The sequence below is a fragment of the Sardina pilchardus genome, chromosome 7 (genome assembly GCF_963854185.1).
Source record: "Sardina pilchardus chromosome 7, fSarPil1.1, whole genome shotgun sequence".
NCBI classification, from domain to species: Eukaryota; Metazoa; Chordata; class Actinopteri; order Clupeiformes; family Clupeidae; genus Sardina; species Sardina pilchardus.
In genome coordinates, this window is record NC_085000.1 from 23,483,861 (window position 1) to 23,497,988 (window position 14,128).

Sequence of the window (14,128 nt, forward strand, 5' to 3'; positions counted from 1 at the left end):
TGGCGCTATATGAAATGAGTGGTTATTGGATGGGTCGACATGGCCCCTTAAGACCAACATTCAAAAAAGGTGGTCCTTCTAGACCCTACGGCTCTCGAGATATTCCCCAAAAACTGTCTGCAATACCCTCCTTTTGGGGGGGTCCAGTCTGGCGGGGGGGGGGGGGGGGGTTCTGACTAAACCTATAAACATATACCTAGAAACCTGACCGCCACTTTGCTGCGAAGCGGTCATAATAATAGGCAAGGCTGTCCCTTTTCAGTGTGAGGACTCTTTGAGCATACCGCTATGACAGTGCTGTATTGTCAGATACAAAACACTACAGAACTCAATAGGGTTCTGAGAGTGTGGAAGATGGTATGAGAGAAGAAAGAGGAAGCACTCTGAACGCTATTTATGACACATATCACAAGCGCCGCATGCTTTCAGGTCTCTCTTTTCTTCTGACTGGATAGTGGTGAGAGGATCTGTGTTTTTCACATTTTTCACATAGAAAAAAATGAAGATTTATGCCGCTTGTTTGCTGTTGATCTGGGCTGAAACAGGTAGGTACTAATTTCAGTCAGACCTGTCAGTCAAAAAGCTATAATTTGTATTGTCAATGTGTACAGTTTTTGCCTATTGCTTACACACTTTTTTCAGAATTGAAAATGAAAATGAAACAAAACATAACACTACTTTCTAAAAATGAAATTCTTACAACAAAACTAAACACACAACCACCATTTAAATTACTCTCTCATATCACCTGCAACACACTGATGTACTTTATATAAAACACAGCAGTTTTAGTGTTTTTATTTTTATTATTTCATTTGGTCATTTTCTCAGACCTAGTCTTTTGAAAAACTCAAAAGTAGACAGAAATTTGAATGATGGCAAGCTCTTGTTAAGTGAACAGCCATTGCCTTTCCACCTTGAAGAGATTGTCCAACCATTCTATTGAAAATGCCACCACAAGGTATCATTGGTTAGGTTATTTTATACTGTCATACTGATACTGTACATACTGTAACATCAAAATGTTATTCCTTTACATACAGCGTCCTCCATAATTATTGGCACCCCTGGTTAGGATGTGTTCTTTAGCTTCTAATAAAAAAAAAAAAAAATTTCAAAATAATATAGGCCCACAATGAAAAAAAGCTTAAAGAAATAATTATTTTACATCAAATCATGTGTGCCACAATTATTAGCACCCCTGATGTTAAAGGGATTATCCGGAGTAAAATGCGCTTTAGATCAATTTACGGATGATTGGGAGTAGGCTACATATGTTGAGTTGACATCATGTCTATTATTGTGTGGCGCAGTAATATCCTCACTCTTGCACTGTCAGTTTCACTTTGGAGTGAGGATATTACTGCGCAGAGTCTAAGTGCTCCCAATGTTACTCCGCCACACTATAGTTATTCCTCTTACCTGCTGCTTAGAAATGTCTCACCATACTTGGTCGTGTGACTATTCATGTAACTGCATTTTATAGAAAACATGGAGGTGTTTGGTTGCTTCTAACTTCAGCTCTGTTTGGATCCTAATGAATGCATTGGGCTAGTTAAGTGCTATCAAAGTTGCGCCGCGCGCCAGAGCCAGTGAGTGCACGCATTGAAACACGAGAGGTATCAACTCGTCTTAATTAAGGGAATAACATAGTTTAATATGAAAAAACGGTGAAGTGTTCCTTTAAGCAAGCATTTAAGTTACGTGCACTAAAAATGCCTAATGCGAGAAATGCAGATTGTCCCTCAACAGTGACGAACTCTCCGTGAGTGACGTGATGTAAATCTTCTGCATTTGGTGAGTAAATTCAACTTTTCTTGAAGACTTGTAGTAAAATGCACATGAATTAACGTTAAAATTTCACCAAAATATTCAGAAAGTGTAGCATTTTATGTTATGCGTAAACGAACATGGCTACAAATACATAGTATTTATTGTAGACTGATATTTCATAGTCATCGGCAGCGTGGCTATAGCTTTTATACCATAATGGAGTCAGATGGTCAATAATAAACTAGTCCAACACAACCTCATTGGAGCACCGGGCAAAGACAGAACACGTATATAAATGAAAATATATGGTTTGTATATTTTTCCTGTTTACACCCTCTTGCTGTTTACGGGAAAAGAAAGCTTCCTGCAGTGCCACATATATGACTCAGGACAATCATACAAGTCCTGCAAGATTTCCATGATTTCTTCTCCCTTGGGCGGTGCCTAATCTCTTCCCCGAGCCTCCCCCTCCAAATGATCTTCATTTGGCAGTTTTTGGTAAAAAAAAACTGAAACAGAAGTCTCTCTTGAGTGATGCAACCTATGTTGCAGAAAAGGAATTAAGTATAGTTATTATATATTTCTGCTGGTATTATTTATGATTAATTAATATGTTGTGTAAGAGACGGTAGGACAAGTCTTTCTCAAACTTTTTTGACCTGAGGCCCGGTCATGGTAGACTTTGGGGTCATAGGGCCCACCTAAATTATCATTAGGATTATCATTATCACAATTATTATTGTTATGCTATTTTGTACATGCATTTAAAAACAGTCAACATTTAAAGTGCTATTGTTCACAAAATGTTGGTGAAAACATGCACATCAGTGAACTGCTTTACTAATGTAAAATATTATTACAATAGTTTCATTGCTTTTGCATGGTTGCATAATGCTTGCATGAAAAATGTTTCTCAAAACAATAGCAATTATATGGGTGCCATTGTTTTGAGATTATATGGGTGCCATTGTTTTCCTTCATGCAAGCATCATACACTAGTAGGCAAATGGGAAAAATTGACATTTAATTCAAATGCCTGAATCTAAGGATTCAGGAAACACAACACCAGCTTTGTGTATGGAAAATGGCGGAGCAGATAGGCATAAATCACTGATTTGGAGCTTTTGGCCATGTTATATTAAATTTTGGCTAAACAGTACGCAATGCTAGACTGCGTATTGTATAGTCTCTGCTCTGTTTTTATGCACGTTGGAAGAATCAACGTCGTTCTATTAAATGATGTTACATAGCCTTCCAACCGGTTGCAGCGGAGCTTTGCTACCAACGTTATTGAGTGGTTTCTGTTTCTCTCACGTAAACTAGCACATGCATGCATTGAATGAACGCTCATATCACCAATTAATTGCCTGTCTCTATGTTTGTAGACGCCAAAATAGCAAGTATTTCCTGATTGCAGAAACGTTTTGTTTTCTTTTTCTGTCGGTCCGCGATTCCTTGATCAATTGCAAATCAGATGAAGCGCCTGGAACAATTTCACTCTTTGGCTCCGCGCACCTGCAGTGTTCATGTTCACGGCGGGTGCTGGTCTGCGGTCTATAGTTAGAGAAACAACTAGTAGCATTGACATTAATTCAATAATTTGCACAACACATTGTTTTATTAAAAATTCAAATGAACACTGTATGTGTAGTCAGAGGCTTAAAAGTTTAGATGAATAACAGTGATTCACGTATGCTGCCTCGTTCACACCCCAACACTGTCCAAACGCCCCCGTTGAGAAACCCTAGTCTAACCACTCGTCTATACTAATACCTGAACTGGGGCACCTTTTCTCCAGAGGAAGAGATATTAACCGCTTTGTAGTCTGAATATTGGCCTGTGCAGGGTTTGTAGATGAACTAGAGCTAGTGCCGGCCTAGGTGTAGCCCTTTCACGTTGAAAACGTTCATTATCAGCCCTCAATTTGGCCACAACATCTCTCAACTGCTGCAATTCCTCTTCCATTTGGGTCGACATTATTATTAGTGCAAAAAAATAGGCTTTAGTATATGACAAAGCTTACAGCAGGTTGCGCAGTGTTGACTTTACTCACCAGAAACGTTGTTACAAGGATGTTTGCTGCTACCACCGTCTGCTGGCTGCTGCTTTGCCTCTGAAGCAAGAAAACTCATAAAAAGACAACACAGACCATTCTGAACTAGTTTGTTTTGTTTCAAGTTAAAGAAAAGTGGAAAATCTGTCTCCGCTAGTATACAATCTTGCCGACTACGCCAAAATGTAGCGGTGCCACAAACTGCCAAGTTTAATTTAATAGCTGACTACACCACCCTAGTGTCAAAACAGATAGAGCGCTCTGATTGGATAGGCTGGCCTGGAGTCGAATGCAGGCTTGGCCTCAACAGAGTGACCCTAGACCATCCTGCTAGGCAAAAATGTTTTTGGCTGCCAGGGTGCGTCTAGATTTCTAGGCTACGTTCCGGCACCTCCCACTTTACAAATTAAGCACTGCTCCTTAAGCCTACCTTACATTGACAGACTTTGCAAAGATTTGGAAAAGATTTTTGAAAGACTACAGTCTCAGACCCTCTCACATCTAAAGACAATTCATTGAGTTTTTAGTCACAGACTAGTCACAGGCCAGTCTCAGATTAAGCCTACCTTACATTGCCAGACTTTGCAAAGATTTGGAAAAGATTTTTGAAAAACTACAGTCTCAGACCCTCTCACATCTAAAGACAATTCATTGAGGTTTTAGTCACAGGCCAGTCTCAGATTAGGATTTTGCAAAGACTGTGGGTCACTATTTACAAGACTGCTGCTAGATTCCTTCAAATTATTTCCATCGTGCAATAGGCTACACGTCATCATTCACAGGAAATCACATGATAGCCTACTCATATCAAAGTAATTTTTTCGCGTTTCTGCAGCATTGTTTGATGTGTGACATCACTAACAGATATAGAGCTGTTCTGTCACGTAGAACAACCGACTAATAAATTATAAGAAATGAAATAACAAATAATCATAAAGGCTACAGCTGTCGCCTATTTTGCCCCTTCCTGTTTCATGTTCGCGCAAGGTTATTGGTTTTTAATGTTCACGTCACTATTTGCATGAGCCACGACTGAAAAGACTTCCGATAATATCAAACATGTTTGATATTGTCGTAACGGCAAAACTAGAAAAAGACTGCCTCCGACGGACTTAAAACCGCTAAAGCCTACCTTACATTGCCAGACTTTGCAAAGATTTGGAAAAGATTTTTGAAAAACTACAGTCTCAGACCCTCTCACATCTAAAGACAATTCATTGAGTTTTTAGTCACAGTCTAGTCTCAGATTAGGATTTTGCAAAGACTGTGGGTCACTATTTACAAGACTGCTGCTAGATTCCTTCAAATTATTTCCATCGTGCAATAGGCTACACGTCATCATTCACAGGAAATCACATGATAGCCTACTCATATCAAAGTAATTTTTCGCGTTTCTACAGCATTGTTTGATGTGTGACATCACTAACAGATATAGAGTTGTTCTGTCACGTAGAACAGCCGACTAATAAATTATAAGAAATGAAATAACAAATAATCATAAAGGCTACAGCTGTCGCCTATTTTGCCCCTTCCTGTTTCATGTTCGCGCAAGGTTACTATTGGTTTTTAATGTTCACGTCACTATTTGCATGAGCCACGACTGAAAAGACTTCCGATAATATCAAACATGTTTGATATTGTCGTAACGGCAAAACTAGAAAAAGACTGCCTCCGACGGACTTAAAACCGCTAAGATTGGCACCTTACACTAAACGATTTAGATGACGGGAGCGCGCTGCGATTTCAGTACAACTCCCAAGATTTCCGCCCGATTTTGGAAATGTAGTCGCCGACTGTTAAAACAGACCAAAATCGTGCAATGTAAGCCAGCCTTAAGATTGGCACCTTACACTAAACGATTTAGATGACGGGAGCGCGCTGCGATTTCAGTACAACTCCCAAGATTTCCGCCCGATTTTGGAAATTTAGTCGCCGACTGTTAAAACAGACCAAAATCGTGCAATGTAAGCCAGCCTTTAGGATTTTGCAAAGACTGTGGTCACTATTTACAAGACTGCTGCTAGATTCCTTCAAATTATTTCCATCGTGCACTAGGCTATACGTCATCATCAACAGGAACTCACATGATAGGCTACTCATATCAAAGTAATTTTTTCGCGTTTCTGCAGCATTGTTTGATAGTGTGACATCACTAACAGATATAGAGTTGTTCTGTCACGTAGAATAGCCGACTAATAAATTATAAGAAATTAAATAACAAGTAGTCATACAGGCTACAGCTGTCGCCTATTTTGCCCCTTCCGTTTTCGTGTTCGTCGACCGAGGTCACTATTGTTTTTTAATGTTCACGTCACTATTTGCATGAGCCACGACTGAAAAGACTTACGATAATATCAAACATGTTTGATATTGTCGTAACGGCAAAACTAGAAAAAGACTGACTCCGACAGACTTAAAACCGCTAAGATTGGCACCTTACACTAAACGATTTAGATGACGGGAGCGCGCCGAGATTCTAGTACAACTGGCAAGATTTCCACCCGATTTTGGAAAAGTAGTCGCCGACTGTTAAAACAGACCAAAATCGTGCAATGTAAGCCAGTGTAGTGTACACCCCCATGATATGTTTATTTTGCTTTGTTGTGTTCTTTATAACCTTTTATATTTGTGAGATAATCACGATGACATTATCATTTTTGTCCACTAGGTGGCAATGTGGGATTGTTCAGGGAGTAGTTCAGGGCATTGAATACAGACAGGAAATCGAAACTTAAAGGGATATTCCGCCATTTTTGGAAATACGCTCATTTTCCACCTCCCCTCGAGCAAAACAATCGATATTTACCTTGTTCCCGTTCATCCAGCCATTCTGTGAGTCTGGCGATACAACTTTTAGCTTCAGCCTAGCATAGATCATTGAATCGGATTAGACCATTAGCTTCTCGCCTGCTAGCTTCATGTTTAAAAGTGACTAAGATTTCTGGTAATTTTCCCATTTAAAACATGTCTCCTCTCAAGTTAGAAAGTGCAATAAGACCAACTGAAAATGAAACCTGGCGTTTTTCTAGGCTGATTTGACATGGAACTACACTCTCATCTGGCGTAATAATCAAGGCAACTTGCAAACGTACCATAGGCGCAGTGATATCTTACGCAGCATCTGAAAATAGTCCCCATAGACAACAAGCAGTAGTAGTGCCAGTAGCTGCAAGTTGCCTTGATTATTACGCCAGATGAGAGTGTAGTTCCATGTCAAATCAGCCTAGAAAAACGCCAGGTTTCATTTTCAGTTGGTCTTATTGCACTTTCTAACTTGAGAGGAGACACGTTTTAAATGGGAAAATTACCAGAAATCTTAGTCACTTATAAACATGAAGCTAGCAGGCGAGAAGCTAATGGTCTAATCCGATTCAATGATCTATGCTAGGCTGAAGCTAAAAGTTGTATCGCCAGACTCACAGAATGGCTGGATGAACGGGAACAAGGTAAATATCGATTGTTTTGCTCGAGGGAAGGTGGAAAATGAGCGTATTTCCAAAAATGGCGGAATATCCCTTTAAGTAGAGAACGAAACCTAGAGAGAAAACGAGACAGAGAACAACGTGTTACTGAATGTATTTCATGGAAAAGTGGAAATAAACGAAGAACTTTCGACACACTTGTTGTCAAAACATTATTTCTTCAAGTGTGCAACAAAAATTGGCGCCCGAACAGGGACTCAACGTGATGCAAAACGGAGTTTGAAGAAAAGAAGGAAAAACGTTTGAACACACAAAATGGAGCTGGAACAGCTACAGGATCAGCTAACGGAGCTACTGTGTCAGCTAACGCTTGAACAGCTGAAAGAGGTGTGTATTCAAGCCAAAGTATCTTCAGATAAAGGTAAAAGGCACACGTTGATCCGGTCAATCAATGAGTCAGTGGAACAAGCTGTAGAAAATGAGGAACAAGATGTAGCAGAGATGTATCTGCGAAAGTTAGTAGCGACAGCTAAGCGGTTGGGAGAAACAGATGGTGGACGAAAGAAGAAGGATAAGGAGAAAAATGATGAGAATGAGCAATTGTTACAGCGGCTACAAAAACAATATGCAGAGATGCAGTTGAATTTCCAGTCGTCAACTAAAATGCTCGAGGAAGAAATAAAAGGGCTAAGAGAGAAAATAGGCAGGACAACGCCTAGCCCACCAGCAGCGCCACCGACGACTCCGACGCCCTCTCCGCTTACCACCGCGCCAGAAGTGGTCATCAGACGTGAGTTTCGAATCAATGGTCAGATCGGTGAGCAGGGGCAGAAGGACAAGTTGTCCTATACTAATCTTATGCACCAAATAGATACGGGAAAACGCAAAGGCCATAGTGATTTGGAAATAGTTGAAGCTGTAGTTAAAGCTGCCACTCCAGGACTCAGTTTGCGTGACATGCTGGAAACTAAAAGTAATTTGACTATGGTGCACCTAAAGACAATTCTGAAAGCTCACTTTAAAGAAAATAGTACAACAGATATGTTCCACAGACTTGTTAACATAACCCAGGATGCGAAAGAATCCCCTCAGAACTTTCTTTTTCGTGCAATTGAACTCAAAGAAAGGCTCATAGCGGCTGCTAATGATGCCAGCTCAGATGTACAGTACAGCCCAGAACTCATTCAAAAGAAGTTTCTTAGGTCAGTCAGCACAGGGCTATTGAGTGACGATGTAAAACTTCAGCTGAAGATTCATTTGGATGATTTAAGAGTGACTGATGAGACATTAATAGAGAAAATTAATGAGGCTGCCGCCGTTGACTGGGAGAGACAGCAGAAATTGAAGAAAAGTATCCCAAATAAGCCAGCCAGAGTGAATGAGCTGCAAACAGAAACAGTTACTTACCAGACATGTGATGACAAGGAAACAGACTCACGTCACAGCATGTTAGTTAAAGCCAATGTTAAGAGTCAGAAAATAAAAACGGCTCAAAGTCAAACAGAAACTGAACTGATGGATGCTGTGAAACAACTGAGAGAAGAGGTAGCTGAGTTAAGGAAGAATGCCCAGTACTCTCCCCGACCACCTAATCAGTTCCAACGCAGAGCCAAGAGAGCATGCAGAGAGTGTCAAGAGAGGGGCGATGAGGAGCAGTGTGACCACTGTTTCAAATGTGGCCGAACTGGACATCTCTCAAGAGGCTGCCGAGCTCAAAAGAACTCAACAGGAAAACATGACTCAGTCAATGTCTCGGGCCAAAGAGTAGAGGGTGTATCTTCCTTCAATCAAGCACAGCTGAGCGAGTCATCAGACACCCAAGCTATTCTCACGGAAAGCATTCACCGATTGGAAGAGAGACTGCTAGCAGAGAGATGGGACCCAGGCGGAAGAGTTGCAGGATCGGTCTCTGTAAGTCACATTTCCCCTCAGCACCACTCACAGCTTTTGCGTCTCATTGGAAGCAAGTGCATGGTGAACTGCTCACTGGATGGGGTGAAGACTCAAGCATTATGGGACACGGGATCACAGGTTTGCCTCATCAATGATGCCTGGAGGAAGAAGCATATCCCAAAGGTGAAGGTTCGGAGCACTGAAGAGATCCTTGGTCCTGGCGTTTTAGTGGGGAAAGCCGTTAACCAGACAGACATTCCTTTCCGAGGATGGGTGGAAGTAAAGTTCCAGCTAGACCCCACACAAGCTCCACAGTTTGCGCTTCAAGTGCCTATCCTGGTCACAGGTGAGAAAGGGGCAGCGGAGGAGCCTATTATTGGCTATAATGTAATTGAACAGCTGCTGAAGAATGGTGTGGAGCATCCATACGAGGTAGTAGCCCAAGCTGTTAGTACTGCTTTCTCTTTTGACTGTAAGAAAACAGAAATGTTAGTGAAAATTATGAAAGCCAGTGACCCTGAGTGCAGTGATGGTGTGGTGAAGCTGGGGAGGCAGAAGGAAGTGATCCCAGCTGGCCAGGTGAGAAATGTGAAATGCTCTGTGAGAACAGGTCCCTTGTTGTCCAGCCAAGAAGCCCTCTTCCTGCCTGATGAAGACTCCTGGCCAGATAGTCTGAGCATGTCAGAAAGTATGACAACACTTAGTAAAGGGACATATTCTCGTTTGATATTGCCCATTACTAATACCACTGGTCATGATGTTATCCTTAGTCCACGCACAGTGTTGGGGCAGGTTCAGCGTGTCAAAGCTGTCTATCCAGTGGAGGCGAAGCCTGTCACTTCCCCACCAGCTACTCCAGCGGTGCCTGTAGAGACCAACGGGAATGATGAGCTTGAGCCTGACGCAGAGATAGCAGGGGACGAAGAAAGGTGGGACCCACCAATAACAGTGAGTCATCTCCCCCTTGCTCAGCAGCGTCAAGTGAAGAAAATGTTGAGAGAGGAGTGTAAAGCTTTTGCTAGAGATGACAGCGATGTAGGAATCATCCCTTCCCTGCAGCTGAAAATCAGACTCACAGATCCAACACCGGTAAGAAGAACTTATGTGTCTGTTCCCAAGCCACTGCATAGAGAAGTTAAGGAGTATCTGGAAGATTTGCTAAACAGAGGCTGGATCAGGAAATCTAGATCACACTATTCATCTCCCATCGTATGTGTACGAAAAAAAGATGGAAGCCTCCGTCTGTGCTGCGATTATAGAGAGCTTAACCAAAAGTCGCTGCCAGATCGCCATCCGATACCACGTATACAGGATATGCTCGATAGCTTACATGGTAGTGCCTGGTTTTCAGTGCTAGACCAGGGCAAGGCATACCATCAGGGTTTTCTAGAAGAGAGTAGTAGACCACTCACTGCTTTTATTACACCCTGGGGCTTGTACGAGTGGATACGGATCCCATTTGGCCTGTCTGCCGCTCCCTCTGAGTTTCAGCGTAGTATGGAGGAATGTTTAGTGGGACTTAGAGATGAAATCTGTCAACCGTATCTGGATGACAATTTAGTACACAGTCAAACATTTGAGAACCACCTGAGTGATGTGAGGAAAGTGCTTCAGCGCTATCAGCAGCATGGGGTGAAGCTGACTGCAAAGAAATGTGAGCTCTTTAAAAATCAGGTCAGATTCCTGGGGAAAATTGTGTCAAAAGAAGGCTACACAATGGATCCTGCAGAAGTAGCCCCAGTGCAGGATATGAAAACCAGAAAGCCATCCACAGTTGGTGAGGTGAGAAAAGTATTGGGCTTCATCTCATACTACAGAGCATATATCCCAAACTTCTCAAGAATAGCGAAGCCCCTCTATGCTCTGTTGTGCTCTGAGAAGTCAAACGGTGAGGTCCAAAAAGGAAATAAGAAACAAAAGCCTGGAGCTAGAAAGAAAAAACAAAGTCAGGTACCTTCACACCAGCGCATAACGTGGACAGAAGAGCATAGCGCAGTACTGTGTCAGCTGATCGATCATCTTTCCCGTCCCCCTGTCCTGGGCTATCCAAACTTTGAAGAACCGTTCGTTATGCATTGTGATGCATCCCAAGAGGGATTGGGGGCGGTGCTTTATCAAAGACAGGAAGGAAAACTAGTGGTCATCGCTTATGGTTCCCGCACCCTCTCAGCTCCAGAGAAAAACTACCATCTCCACTCTGGTAAGCTAGAGTTTTTAGCTATGAAATGGGCCATATGTGAGAGATTTAGGGACTATTTGTATTACACTCCATCGTTTACAGTATATACAGATAATAACCCGCTCACATATGTGTTGACAACAGCTAAACTAAATGCAACATTGCTGAGATGGGTGGCTGAACTGGCCGACTTTAGATTTACCATTAAGTACAGACCAGGGAAGTCTAATTCTGATGCAGATGGGTTGTCAAGGATGCCCCTTGACATAGAGAAGTATATGCTTACCTGTTCACAACAAATACAGCCTGAAGTCTTGTCCAGTGTCTCCAAAGGGTTGTCCGTCCACCAGGAAGAGCAGGAGCCATTGCTGTGTCCAGTGGTCATCAACCAAGCGATAGCAGAGCTGAGCAGTGAGCCCAAGGTGGATATGGGTCGGCAGATCTCCCGTGAAGCGTTGAGAGCCGCCCAAGAGGAGGATTCACTGTTGCAGCAGGTGAAACAGTATGTTACACAGCACCAGTGGCCAAGAGTGAAGAAGGCTCATGGTGAGTTGGCTGTGTTTGCGAGGGAGAGAGCTAAATTGTTAATTGATGCTGATGGTGTGCTCCAGAGACAGACAGCAACACGAACACAGCTAGTGGTGCCTCCAAAGTTTCGTGCATTGATCTTGAAGGAGTTGCATGAAGAGATGGGACACCTAGGTGTCGAACGAACGCTGCATCTGGTCCGTGAGCGCTTTTTCTGGCCTCATATGCAGGGAGACATAGAGCATCACATCAACAAGGTCTGTAGCTGTGTGAAGCGGAAAAGGCCACAGAAACCAGTGAGAGCACCACTCACCAGTATTGTGACAACATACCCCTTTGAGCTGGTGTCTATCGACTTCATGCATCTAGAGAAGTGTAAAGGAGGGTATGAGTACATTCTCGTAGTCATGGACCATTTTACACGATTCGCTCAAGCGTATGCGTGTACAAATAATAGTGCTCGAACAGCTGCTGAAAAGATATTTGGAGATTTCATTCTTAAATTCGGCTTCCCAACCAAATTGCACCATGATCAGGGTAGGGAATTTGAAAACAAACTGTTTGCTGAACTCCAAAAGTACTGTGGAATTCAAGGTTCTCGCACCACCCCTTATCACCCCCAGGGGAACGGTCAAGTGGAACGCTTTAACCGCACACTACTGGCCATGCTGCGAAACTTGGATGATGAAGCCAAAGCTGATTGGAAAAGCTCTCTTGCCAAAGTGGTGCATGCTTTCAATTGCACACGCAATGAATCCACCGGCTATGCACCTTATTACCTCCTTTTTGGTCGTAACCCCAGATTGCCCATTGATCTCATGTTTGGTATTCCACCTAGTGATGGTAGCGCATCCCATCAAGAATATGCAGAGAAATGGAGACGAAGGATGGAAGAGGCTTACCAGTTAGCCTCCAAGACAGCAAAGGCTTGTGGGAAAAGAGGAAAAGACTTGTATGACAGAAAGATCCATGGAGCAGAACTGTCTCCTGGCTGTAGAGTGCTGATTAGGAACCTCACAGAGAGAGGTGGGCCAGGGAAACTCAGATCGTTCTGGGAAGAGAAAGTGCATGTAGTTGTAAAGAGGAAACACCCAGACAGTCCAGTTTATGAATTACAACCAGAGGATGGCCAGGGTCGCACCAGAGTGCTTCATCGGAATCTGCTGCTCCCCTGTGATTTCCTGCCAGTGGAGACGGACACTCCGGAAAAGAAAAGAGGTGAGAAGCGACACAAACAGAAAAAGTCACAACCAACACAGAACAGAGAACCCGAGTCTTCATCTGACGGGGAAGAGGATGAATGGAGATGCATCTCTGGATGGTCCCGAGAAGATTCCGCCAGACAAACCCGAAGCAACCTCAGAGCGGATGCTACGGAGTTCCAGCCTCGGACTGCAACACCAGCACCTGAGGGAGACGACGGGATGGAAACACAGAACCTGTGGACATCGGATGCAGACAAAGACCAGGAAGATGTGATTGAGACTGAAGCAGAACAGGAAGTAACAGGCGCGGGTGAAGAGACAGGGAATGCTGAGTTGGAGACAGCAAGCCACGAGGAAGACGCAGAGGAGGCCGAGCTTGAGACAGCAAGCCACAACGAGGAAGAGATGTCTCCACCACCCTCATCAACTGCAAGACAATATCCTTTCAGAAATAGAACTGCTCGTAAAACATTCACATATGATCAGTTGGGACAGCCCACATTTAGTTAAAAAAAAAAAATGTTTAAAGCTTTAGATTAGAAATGTATAGTTCATGCCATTCAGTTTTAGAATGGATGCAGAAATTCATGTTAATGTAATTGATTTAAGATAGATTGAGACAAGAACATGTTTAAAAAGAGATTCTTTAATTGAATATAAGACTACAAGAAATGGTTCATACATTTAGAATCACACACTGAAGGATTACTGACGTGAAGTGTTGTGTAAGGTAATGTGTTTAGATATGAGTACTCTGAGATAGGCTTGCAACACAGCAGAGATAAGTGGTTAGATTTTGAGTAAATAGAATGTGTTAAGTGTGAGATTCTATGTGATTGTAATACAGGTCAAAGGTCATGCCCATGCCAGTCAAGATGAACTTCCCGTGAATACAGCGGAGAAAATAGTTGGTTGTCGTAGTGCACAATGACACCCACTGTTTAACACATGACATGAAATAAGAGATGTATGTTTTGTGAAATCTGTCATCAGAAATGTATCTTGAATACTGGACTCTAACCTGTTAGCAATCAAAATGTTCAGATAGAACATGAACTGAGCCTGGAAATGTCGG

The 14,128-nt window shown here is 42.6% G+C and overlaps 1 protein-coding gene across 1 annotated transcript in view; it reads left to right on the top strand.

The window, feature by feature from the left end:
- Nucleotides 1-457: 457 nt before the first annotated feature.
- Nucleotides 458-14,128, top strand: part of LOC134087695 (sortilin-related receptor-like) — a 43,271-nt gene continuing 29,600 nt past the window's right edge. Inside the window, exon 1 of the mRNA XM_062541358.1 lies at nt 458-545. Within this exon, the coding sequence (XP_062397342.1) occupies nt 500-545 (46 nt within the window). The 5' untranslated portion in view covers nt 458-499. The remainder of the gene's footprint in view (nt 546-14,128) is intronic.